The sequence below is a fragment of the Quercus suber genome, unplaced genomic scaffold, assembly GCF_002906115.3.
Source record: "Quercus suber isolate HL8 unplaced genomic scaffold, Cork oak 2.0 scaffold_101, whole genome shotgun sequence".
Classification (NCBI taxonomy): Eukaryota; Viridiplantae; Streptophyta; class Magnoliopsida; order Fagales; family Fagaceae; genus Quercus; species Quercus suber.
The window spans coordinates 1,233,056-1,245,822 of NW_027069566.1; the positions used below are offsets into that span (position 1 = coordinate 1,233,056).

Below are 12,767 nucleotides of genomic sequence, written 5' to 3' on the forward strand. Positions count from 1 at the left end.
GCAAATCATCAACCAATAAATATATGATAATGGAAAAAAATGTTATAGACAAGATTATGAAAAATATGATGAAACTTTTTTTTTTTTTAAAACTCTTTATATAAAGTCTAGAGACTAAAATAATATTTTATATAAAAAATTAACACGCGCAATGCGCGGGTCTGCGACTAGTTATTTTTAACTTCCACATGGACCAACAATTTTTTGCTCTACCAATCCTAATCAGCCACATAAAGAATTGTGGCAAAAGTTTTACATTTTTTTGTGTCACTAGATTTTTTTGTTTTTTCAATAGAAAAATAGGTAGTCTTGAACTTTGGATTTCCATATTGTTGTGTAAAGCAGTTCTAGCTTCGAAGTATGTGCTTTGCATCCTTCTTATCATGTAAACTCACATACTTTCATTTCACTTTTTTGAGTTACGAATGTATTACTTTTAGCACGAATTATAAATAAAACTTACAATATCTCTTTGCTTTTGCTTCCCTTTACAAGGGCTTCCTAGTGCACTAGTGTTTTTCATATCTATTTCTAAGACAAGAGCAGAGTTTAGTGGATACTAAATATACAACCACCATCTAATATAAATGAGCAGCTGGGAAGCACAGATAAGTGGTTGCCGGATCCAACATAAATTATGCCCAAAAACATGTAAAATATATCCACAAAAAAATATTAATTAATTAATTGCCGTGACCTCAATATGTTATATTCTAGTTTTTCAAGAAATGTTGTGTTGTTGTGTCTCGTTTTGTGTCTCCATGACATGTCCAATATGGACGTGCTGCCCAAAAGAAGAGTCAGTTGATCATTCGTTCATCTCTTGTACTTTCACTAGGGCTGTCTAGTTTGGTTTGCAATTGACAACTAGATCTGATTGTATACAATGTCATTGTATTAAGGAATAGATTTTGAGTTGGTTAAGGACATAAGAATCAAGTATATTAGCAGACTCTTTCAATCCCTTTTGCTAAGCCTTTTTTTGTGCCAAATATTCAGTTTTTGCAACCAAAAAGAAAATGTTATTGAAAAGCCTGCCTGAAGTTATTTGGTTATGTATCCCCTTTTGGAACTTGACTTTGAGTAATGCTCTAGCCATACTGCTAAAGAAGCATAAGCATAGTCTTGGTGTGCTCACAAGAAATAATATGACTTCTAAGCTATTTATTGGAAGGGTAATTGGACTCTAGCTGCTCTGCAGAGTGATTTTAGGACTCGGCAGTATGTTTGAGGTCTTTTGCATCAAGAGAATTGGCAGTCACATCCTAACAGAGGCACATGCCCATGCTTAGCATGCATCAAAATCATTCATGCTAGTTGCCTGGTCTTGACTACTCTTTTAGTTCTTTTTTTTGTATCCTGGCTAGTTGTCCTTTTGAGAGTTGTATATAAGTTGATCTAAGTTGATTTTCTTTTGGCGTGTACTTCTTTTAATTTTTCTTTTCTTTTCAATATATATATATATATATATAATATAAAACAAAATAAGATCAAGTGACTTCAGAGTACCATCAAAAACCTATCAGGAAATTAACAACGCAATTTTGTGCTGGATGTTTTAGTGTATTGGGGCAATGAAGATTGATGGTAGGGTGTCTGGCGATCAGGGAAGCTCTATTGAAAGCGATTCACCTAAACAAATCAAAGCTCTTTTGCGAGGAGATAGAAAGAATGATCAAAGGCAACAAATCAAATGGAAAACAGAGTCCTTAGTTGAAGACATTCCAAATAAGCTGTGTGGCAAGAATCCCAACAATTTGCCAATCTTGCCTCTAATAGATTCATGAACTTATTTGGGTCTGAAATGACTATGTTGCTGGTTAGAACTTTATGTCATTATCTTCACATAAACTTTTCTTTTTTGTTGTATCCAAAAATAGTTGTGTCCAAAAAACAAAGTCCTTGAAGGAAAAAAAAAGGTGATACCCTCTATTCCAAACAATGACAGACCTACCACCCTTAACTGTAAAGCATGCCCTGTTACAAAGAATGTTCCAACGTACCAGATTACAGAACCTGTCAAACAAACGAATTGGGAACAGTTTCCATGAATATGGGAAAGAACATGCCTCTGCCTCATATAAGAACTTGTATCCAGACTTGATTTTATTCTGAAATACTTTCCAACCACATAATGGAGATTCTTGCATGATTGAAATTGGATAATGTGAAACCTTGTCTACTTTTAATCAAAAACCTCCATACAGTGGCCATACACTGCTGCAGCTTTCTTTTAATGTTTCTGTACAATAAGTTTAGGCTCAAATATATATATATATATATATAGATAGATAGATAGATATAATCCATTTCAATCTACCAAGAAATAACATATCATTACATATTATTTCCTGCAGCAACTTTGCACCCCAGAGGACAGCAGTGGAAATCATAAATGAGATTTCATTGTGATGGTTAAAATGAATCACTAAATGAGATCTGACATGCTCAAGTGCAAGAATGCTGTTTACAAAATAAGTCCATCTAAATTCTGCACTAACTAATTCAAGCAACAAATACAACTATCCCTCATAGAAATATTCACGATACTTTGCTATGGTATAAACTGAATGAATCAAGTTAACATCATACAGCACAATGGTTGTGCAAACATAGTTTCAGACATCAGTTGCCAAGTTCACTTTTTTTTTTTTTATAAGTAAATGATTTTATTCCAAATAAGTACCTCATTAATAATACGAAACACTAGATAGCCTAAAGAATTGCAACCAAAGAATTAGATAGCATAATAACGTTAATTTTATTCCATTAAAATGAATTGAGAAACTGATACCAGATTTGCACCACCCCACATCTGTTATAAATAGCTCGTTTGACAAAGTTACTCTTGTTGATAAGTAATGATATGGGAACTAGCATAGCGGCCTTTTTTGTAACTTTCAAGTGGGGGAGGTGATGTTTGAACCCAGGTTCTCCTCTTGAGAAAAACAGTAATGGCATTGAGCCACAAGGCACTTGGCATGACATAGTGACTCGTGTCTTCAAACTAGGTTGGGTGATTTACTAGAATCTTCTAGTATGGCTGGATGATCACCAGATATGCTTGCAGCTTCACATGCACCTCCTGCATTCAATTCACTAAAACTCCTTTTCTTTCATGAAGAAGGAGAATTCTCCTCTTCTTTGTTTTAATTAGCCCATTCTTTTCCTTTTCCTTTTTCATTCTCAATTTCTTTATTAGTATGAGCCTCACCGTCTGGCAGGGGAAACAATGGAGGTTCCCAGCCACTCAATCAAGAAAATACCTTTTCAACCATCTCACTAATTTCCTTCCCTAGACCATTACTGTCCAAAATTAGCTCCCAAACTAATTTAGAATCTTTCTCCAACACTGGGGCTCTGTATGAAATCGATACAAAATTATAAGTTACAGAAGCTTTAGTAGTCACAAGTACCATAAAATTAGTATTGTCACACATTGGAAGCCCCTTCTAAACCATGACATTGTAACAAACCACACATGCCAGCAATGGGAGATGTTCTTACAGATCCACTTAGAGATCCCAGGTTCAGAGTAAAAAAAGTGGCAATGGACAAAGAAAGCTCTATCCTCATGTGCATTACTAAAGTTTGACAGAGAGTTGATTTAAGCTTTGAACCACCTAAGGTATGTACATACAGGGTATCTACCCACCTGGATTCAGCCCACATACAGGGTATCTGCCCAAAATTGCTAAACCCACTTTCAAGTTTCATTCATTATTTTCATATATCCATCCACATTAATCATCAAAATTGGTTACACTGGATTGGTCATCTTATTAATTTTTGGCAAAGTCAAGGAAATTTCGTGGTACTTAAAACTCAGTCACTATTTAACATTTGATACTGCTAAGATAACTTTAAGATAATGAACATTGTCCAACAGATGACCAAAGCCTTTTCACAACCAAACCACATAAAAGCTATGAGTTTTCCAAAAAGTAAGTGAATGCCTTTAGTGCGCACCTGGGAGGCTATTTCTATCTCTAAAGACAAAAGAAAAACGGACAAAAAACACTAAAACTTACTCAAGTTCCTGCCTTAGCGCATCAAACAACTCTCTTTTGGTTTGTTTCTCTGCCCCAGGGTTGTTAAGAACTTTACTCTGTTCAGCCATTTTAATAGTAGTATTCTTAAGCTCTTCCTGCAAAAACAAAGAGCACGGACATACAAAAATTTCACATTAAAATCAAAATAAACCAGTACTTCCTTAAGCATTGATATCTTTGACAACTATTGATTTTAACTTTTTCCACTACTTCCATTCCTCCCTTTCTAATTACATAATTAAGCAAAGGAGAGAATACTTGTGCTCGAACTCGCTTATGAAATCCAAGAATTTCACTCACATAGGCAGCATCAAACTCATCAAGTCACAACACGTCCCTAAGACTAAAAGAATTGTATAAACATGGACAACTAGTTGGCCTAATGAAATTCAACGGGAGCTAGCAACATGAACCCAAAATTTTAAAAAATTCACCAATAAATTTCTAAACTTTATTCTCCTAAACATCTGGATAAGCAACCCACTTTAGTCTACCAGTACTGTTGACAATTCACAATAAAATTTTGTACATCCCCACAAATTCTTACTGCAGAGTGTAGACCAGACAAATTGCAATGTGGTTCAAGAATTAGAATTGGTGATACCAACCCTAGGACTTATACTAAGAACTAGCTGGTATCAACAAAATTTACATAAATACATACAGAAGCTGTATATATAAAACCTCACTAATAAAAAAGACACGCACACACCTATAAACAAGGGAACTTTTTGTTACAAACAACAAAGTCTCTGTGCTAAATATTGGGAGGGTTCTATTATCAAAATTCATATGTAACAGACAGGTCCATCATGTGCATGTGTGCTTATATACATGGACCTTTGATATCATTAAGTGTTATGTATATCACTTGCCCTCTCTCTCTCTCTCTCTCTCTCTCACTAGTATATGCCACTCATGAGTAACAAGTAAAAATTAGTGTTTCTCTTTTGTGATTTTGTGTCTAGCGAAACAAAGGCAGTGTTTGTGTTTATAAGAGAAAAGTTGACGATGAAGATCCGCTCCAAACATGTTCAGATATTTTCTAAATAAAATTATGTGACAAAAATGGCATATTCACAGTCCCTACTATAGTTATATAGCATGTTGAAAAAAGATATCTCCACATATGTTTAAAATCAAACTTTTTTCATGACAAAAATTTTAGATTCATAACAAATTTTAAAACTTTTTTCACTTTATGAGATGATAAGTTGTGATTAGTGTTCTTTGATGTACAATCTGACACTAACAGAATACCTTGTTAGCTCATACATTTCACAAGGCCTTGATTTAGCTTCCCTTTTATAGATTATTGTTGCCTATCAAAGGCTTCCTTGCAAGTGCAAAAACAAAAATTATGCAGAAGACTGGGACAGCCTTAAAATTGATGAGCATTCACTAAAAATCAGATTTGTACCTAAAACACCACAAGTTTTATAACTTCCCCTGCAAAAATGAATGAAAAATCGAGATATTCCTTACAATTATCATTACCCCCATTAGTCAGTTTTTATCCTCCACTACTGTAGGGATGGAGGTGATGTCCAATATTCATGATAATGATCACCAAGCCAAAACACAAGGCTCAAGCGTAGTATAATTATTTTTTTTCCTTCTTGCAAATCTAATAACTAGTGCCATTTGTACAAATATTCCAAACAAATTAATTAATAGATTTCTCTTTAACTATTGAACCTCCACAACCTTAACCATTTTCACTCAATACTATCCCCAAACATGGTTTGATTTTAATCTCCCTCAGTCAATTGTCTACAGAAGAGGAAATATCTGAAGATTTCGTAGTTCATATTATTACTATCATTTTCTAGAATAAGGACAGATTGGCTTGTCTACAAGGCCATTCTAGCCTTTCTTACGTATATATATATATATATATATATCTTCAAGATTTCCCATGCACTTTAACATTGGTAGGTCCCATTAATCATTAGTCAATATGCTAATATGATTACAGTACAAAGTAAAACAACATGGCTTTATCCCAAAGGGAGTGAGGCATGAAGCAACCAAAGTGCCAAACAAATTATTATTTGTTTCACAACTGCTTTATGATATAAAAATAAATAAAATTACTAATGATGGCATTCTTACTTTAAAACTATTATCCTATGTACCCTCAAATGAATAAAGTTTCAAGAATCCCTAGTAACACTCAAATAGTGGTAAGTGCAAACCGGACAGGAATCAAAATTAGTAAGGGTTGACACAAACTTCATCCAGCATTTTGACAAAAGGAAACTGAAAGATATGAAAGTAAAACAGAAAGTATCTTAAACTGATTGATATTGCATAGGTCTAACAACTCAATCCATAGTTGTTTTAAAACAATAGTTTAACTTGCAAGCACCCATGACGTGTTTTAAGACTAAATTTGATCAGCTAATTACAACAGGATTACTTTTGTAAAACTAAAACTGATTCAAGATATAATTTGGTCCAGAACCTAATCGCTAAGCATTTAAGAATTTTGGGGCTGGTTTGGGGAGAGGAGGATACCTATTGAAGGTTTGATATTTAGGCTATATTTGAATTGGAATACTAGTTTTTATGATTGGAAAACTTTGAGTAAAGGTTGGAACATAGTATAGCTAACTAGTACAAGAAATAAGATCTATGAATCTAGTCTCAAACTAGGACTCTTGAGTATCTACCTAAGAGGGCAGTATAATACACCCAATGGCTAGTCAAAAGATTTAGCAACAACATGCGTGCACAAGAAAATTGCAACAAAAGATCGAACAGTAAAAGGGATAAACAATCTTGGGCACATAAATGAAAAGAAATACCATCTTCTAAGAAGTATAAAATTTTACTCAAAGCAAATATACCACTTACATAAACTAGTGATAGGTTAATATATAAAAGTTGTCTTTGATCTTGAGAAACTAAATAACCTTCACCCAGACTTTGGAAGCAGCTCTCTAATATTTTCATCTACTTGATTAGACAATAGCAAGTCAATAACCATATCAGCAGTTGTTGCGTTTGCTGAAAATCCCTTGTCAACCATCATTTTGAGATATTTTATTGCCTTTGCTGTGTCACCATGTTGCAATAACCCTTGGATTAATATGTTGTATGTGTGATGGTTAGGTGAACAACCGTTGCTATTCATTTCCTCAAGCAGCTCACCGGCTTCATCAATTAGTTCATTCTTGCAAAATCCTTTGATCATTATAGTGTAAGTCCGAACATTAGGTTGCAATCCTTTTGCAAAAAGACTGCTAAAGATTTCTCTTGCAGTATTAAGTTCCCCAACATTGCAGAAACCATTAATCAAGATGTTGTAAAACACAATATTGTGGTCCAACTTTTTTTCTTCCACCTCCTGAAACAATGCCATTGCCTCAACAATTCTTCTATTCTTACAAAATCCATCTAACAAGATGGCATAGGTTTGGGGACTTGGATGTTGGCCACAAGCTTGCATCTTATGGAATAGCTCCAGTGCAGCTTGGGGTCTCTCCACTTTGAAAAACCCATCGATAAGAGTGTTGTAAGTCACAACATTAGGAATCACTCCCTTGTTGGACATTTCATGAAAGATACGCATTGCCTCATCAATTTTTTTACTTTTGCAATATCCATTGATCAATATGTTATAGCTAAACACATTGGGTGAAAAACCCTTCTCAACCATCATATTAAATGCCTTAACTGCCTCATCCATTTGGTTTTGCAAACAATAACCATCAATCAAAGAAGTGTAAGTGACTTTGTCAGGCTCAATGCCTCTTTGAATCATCACTTCAAAAACTTCTTTTGCCTCAGTCAACATCCCTTCCTTGCAGAGTGTGTCCACCAATATGCTAAATGTTTGTACATTTGGCATGACCTTCCTTTGCCCCATCTCATTCAACAAAGTAACCACCTCCCTCCACCGGCCAAAATTGCATAGTCCTTGAATTACGCAACTGTAAGTGACAACATCTGGCTGAATGCCTTTACTCATCATTTCAGAAAAAAGGTTCAAAGCCTCAGTTACCAATTTGTCCTTACATAAACTGTCAATGATCGTGCTATACAGCACCACATCTTGTGCAAAATTCCTTTTTTCAATCTTCCTGAGCAACCTAATAGCCACACCAGTCTGGCCAATCTTACACAGACCGTTTACTATTGTTCCACAAGTAATTGCATCAGGTTGGTACCCTTTGTTCTCCATTTCATCTACCAACCTCACAGCTCCAGGAATATTACCTTGAAGACAGAGACCATTAAGAAGAGTGTTTAGAGTATGTTGGGTAGGCTGATAACCAAGTTTCAAAATTGTTGCTAAGACAGAGAACCCAAAATCGACCCGTCTCAAACGGCAGTAGCAATTAATCAAAACAGTGAGAGTATAAACATTGGGAGAGATTCCATATGATTCCATTCGTTTAATTAGAGTAATTACTACGGAGTAATGCTTCATTCTTGCAACGGCACCCAACAATAGAGTAAAATATCCCATGAAAGGCAAAGGGTGCATGCGAAGCATTATATCAAACAGGCCTAAGGCATGATCAAGATTCTTAAAGGTTCCAGATTTGGAGTGATCTCTCACAGATTTCAACAACTGATTCCGATTCTGACATGGGGTTTTCGCATTTTCTCTAATAGTAGAACAATAATGAGAAGTAAAGGCACGAAATGGAAGGCTTACTCTAATAATCAAACGATTGCATATAAGAAGCAGAGAGGATGTTGATTTACCCATTTCACAATGACGACAGTCTCAGCTACCAGCTCGGGTCGGGTTCGGTTTCGGCTTAGATTCGGAACTTCAAAAATCGAAAGGAGAAATCATGGCAGATCGGAGGGCGAAGCAGTGAGTACGACTGGATGAGAATGTTTTGTATTTCTGAGATAATTGGAAACTCGTTCAGACCCTTTCTGACCTAAAAAGAAACAATAAAAAATTGTAAGGTTAGACATATTTTGTTTTACTGCACGTGTCCTGTCTAAATTTTCTTGAAATTTTTGTTCATGTTGTGCAAAAAAATAAAGAGTATAATATAAAATAAAATAAAAACCGTCAAAAACCCAATAAAGGAAAAAAAAAAATGAAAAGAAAGAGTAAAGCTATGAGTATATTAAAAAAAAACTAAAATTAAAAATTAAAAAAGTGAGAGAATAAAACTCATTTATGACTTGAAAAATGTTTAACTCTTATCCTAGGTTCAATTTGAACTTATATAATATATATATATATATATATAATTAAAGTCAAAATTGAGAGCCAATCTAAAAGTTAATATTTTTTAATAATCAAATAAGGTAGGCTAGTCCTAGCAACTAGAAGTCTCATTTAAGCTCATGTAAAGGGTGTATATATATATATATATATATTGCTCCACTTCATTATTATCAAAAAGATGAATATTTTATAATTAATATATTTGGTGGGTTTACTATCACGTTTACTGACCTCTTTATCCAGAACCTATAATAGTAAGACATATTAATAAGTTGAAACTTGAAACTTGTGAATTGATATATGCTTTAAGTGATAAGTTTATTTGTAATAGTATCTTTTGTGGTATTTTATGTTTGTGGCTCAAACCACATTTCCTCCTATCCGCTATTTACCAATAAATTTTTTTTATCTTGAAAAGAGACTGCAAATAATTTGTATTTATGTAAAATTATAAATTTGTGCATCAGTATATTCTTTTATGGCTAGTGTTTTTACCAACTTTAATTGAAACTTTTCACCTAGAATGGCTGCATACAGTTTGAGGGAAAAATATGTGTTAGGTTCTAAAAGTTTAGAACAATTGGTAAATTGTGAACACAAACTTTTCTGAATATAGATCCTAGAGTCTATAGATATTATTAGACAATGCTCAAGGTGATACAAGTCAAGATTCAAGAATATACAAGCTGCAAAAAGAAGAGTTTAGAAATTGCCTGGTTCGATCAATCGAAAGATAGGCTCAACTGATCGAAACATGTATCTGCAGAATTTTAAGTTCGGTCCAAGAGTAGTTCAAGTCCATTAAGGATTAGGGTTTCAGATCTACTTCTTCTAGTATATAAAGGAAACACTAAGCACATTTATAAAAGACTTTTCAGAGAAATAAGAGTGTGTCTCTTTTGTATTTAGGGTTTTATACTCAAAAAGCTCTCTTATATCTTCTACCAGTGTTATTCCTTAAAGAATCTCAAGATCCAGTGTTGTAGAAGTTGTTGCCTTCTCTGGTCATCAAAGGTGCAGATGATCTAAATTTTCAAGGGTGGTCTTGGAGTCACAAACAGAAGAGTTTGTGTTAAAAAACCTTTGAGTGCAGTCTCAAAATCACCAGTGTAGGTGCTTGTGTTGCAAAGGCCTAATAGAGAAGGAGTCTGTGGATTCGGAACTTGCACGTGGTCGTGTTAGTAAGTTTTACATGTGGTAGTAATAGGATGTTAGTGGTCTAAGTCTTATTGTAAACTTCGATTCTCTATAGTGGATTTGTATTTTACCTTGAGGATAGTTAAGTTAAATCATCTCTAGATTTTTTATCGGTTTGGTTTTCCTGGATGATCATATCATTGTGTTCTTTATTTTCCACTGCTTTACATGATATGACTTTATTGTTTTAACCTAAATCTGAATAATAAATCTAAGTATTCACTTGATTAATTAATTAGGTTAAACAATCTAGTTTACAGGGATCTAAAACCTAACAATATATACTTATTTTTTTTGTTGAATATCATTTAAATAGTATTTATTTAATTTTCTATATTATAATTTTTTTAATTGAAGCCACGTTTCATACTTTTTGGAGTACAAAATTACTAGTTAATATATATTTTTTGGAAATTAATTAATATTTTATATTTAAGTTTTGTTAACAACTTCTTTTCAATTGATAATATAATTAAGGTCACCGTTCATAGATTATTAAAAAATTATTATAGGATGACATTGTCATTTTTTTTAATAATTATGGTCACCTTCCAAGTACTTCACTTGCCAACATCGCTATTCCATACTTCTCAATGTTGGGTTACTTCAAAATTTTAGCAGCAAAATAAAAGTTAATTCAAAGGGTTTTATTTTAATTAAAAAAATATATATAAATATAGTATTTTTTCAAAAAACACACCCCTCAATTTTTTATTATATCCAAATTAAAAAGAAAAGTTTCTAAACACATCAATAGCATAGGTGGGAAAGATAGTTTCATTTTAACTTATTTGGAGAATTGATGGGCATGTGAGTTTGACTGGAAGTATAATTTTATTGACCATATTTTATTTCTCAATTATATCTATTGTGGTCTTAGGTTTTAGAGTTTTTAAACACTTTCTATTAATTATAATGTTATTTTGTGGAAATGTATTTTTTATTCAAACTAAATATTGTGACCTACCTCCTTTACACAGGCGTGAGTTTAGAGCATTTTTTTTATTATTGTTTAAAAATAAATATATAAAATTAATTGATAAAAGGTTATCCAATAAAAGTTGACACTTGACAGCACAATTTTTTTCCAAAATGTTTGGTAGCAATAAAAAGATGACATGTGTCCTGTCGTGTGTAATACACATTATCTATTGTGGTCTTAGGTTTTAGAGTTTTTAAACACTTTCTATTAATTATAATGTTATTTTGTGGAAATGTATTTTTTATTCAAACTAAATATTGTGACCTACCTCCTTTACACAGGCGTGAGTTTAGAGCATTTTTTTTTATTATTGTTTAAAAATAAATATATAAAATTAATTGATAAAAGGTTATCCAATAAAAGTTGACACTTGACAGCACAATTTTTTTCCAAAATGTTTGGTAGCAATAAAAAGATGACATGTGTCCTGTCGTGTGTAATACACATGACTAACTTGATCGGTTGGGTTAAGTAAGTCATGTATATTGCACATGATAAAGACAAATGATATCTTCTTATTAGTGATTAAAGTCCAAAACTTCAAACATTTCTTCAAAATATAAGGTTTAGATTGGCAAAGTCTATTACAACTTAATAATCACCAAGTCAAAACATTAAATTTGCAAAAGCAAAACAAAATACATGTTAAACAAAGCATAAGTCCAAATGGTTGTCAAAAGAAAACATTAAATTTGCAATGTAAAATGCAAAAAGCCCAAAACTTTTCCCAAAACTGCACATACAATTCCAAATCTATACGCAAAACCAAGATTCAGATTCATTCATATACAGATATAATTGTTAGTGTTATGAATGTACATTTCTTTCAGGATTGACATAAATTTGGTTTCAAATTTCTCTTATAATGTGCTATGAACAAAAACAATATCTCAATAGTATTATACGAGAAATTGGGATGTAGCATCCATCATTGTAGCTAATTGCCGAGAAATATGTTTTCCCAAATCTTGTTTGCACCATACATATATGTCAATACCTGATAGTAAATGAGACAACATGAAAATACATTAATTGTCCAAGTCATAGTTAATTTGCTCAAAGCATCTTTCTGGATAGGATAGTATAGTAGCAATACATCCTTAGAATAGACCACCATTGTCCAAGTCATTTGACCTCCATAAATTGATTGTGTGATCCCAAGAACCTGAAAATAAATAAGCATATGGAACCAGAACAAACCTTAGCTAAACTTCAAACCTCAACTTACAAACATAATATTTTTTAGTTGTAGTTAATAGGAAATGAACACCAAACACTGAACCACCACAAACGTGGACAAGCCATCATTCTTCATCAAATTTTAGCTTTTAGA

General features: G+C 33.0%; 1 protein-coding gene across 4 annotated transcripts; it reads right to left on the reverse strand.

Annotated features, from left to right (window-relative positions):
* Nucleotides 1-1,745: 1,745 nt before the first annotated feature.
* Nucleotides 1,746-9,022, reverse strand: LOC112026589 (pentatricopeptide repeat-containing protein At3g22470, mitochondrial-like). Of its 4 annotated transcripts, XM_065774911.1 has the most exons (4): nt 8,772-9,013; nt 6,912-8,276; nt 4,032-4,147; nt 1,751-2,242 (listed from the first exon to the last, which is right to left on the reverse strand). In XM_065774911.1, the coding sequence occupies exons 1-2, from the start codon at nt 8,773-8,775 to the stop codon at nt 6,973-6,975; spliced, it is 1,308 nt and encodes a 435-aa protein (XP_065630983.1). In that variant the 5' UTR covers nt 8,776-9,013; the 3' UTR covers nt 1,751-2,242; nt 4,032-4,147; nt 6,912-6,972. The 4 variants fall into 4 exon arrangements, with proteins under 4 accessions (XP_023915041.1, XP_065630983.1, XP_023915040.1 ...); XM_024059273.2 differs by having other exon boundaries at nt 1,746-2,242; nt 6,912-9,022; XM_024059272.2 differs by lacking the exon at nt 1,751-2,242 and adding an exon at nt 2,539-3,360 and having other exon boundaries at nt 6,912-9,022.
* Nucleotides 9,023-12,767: the final 3,745 nt, after the last annotated feature.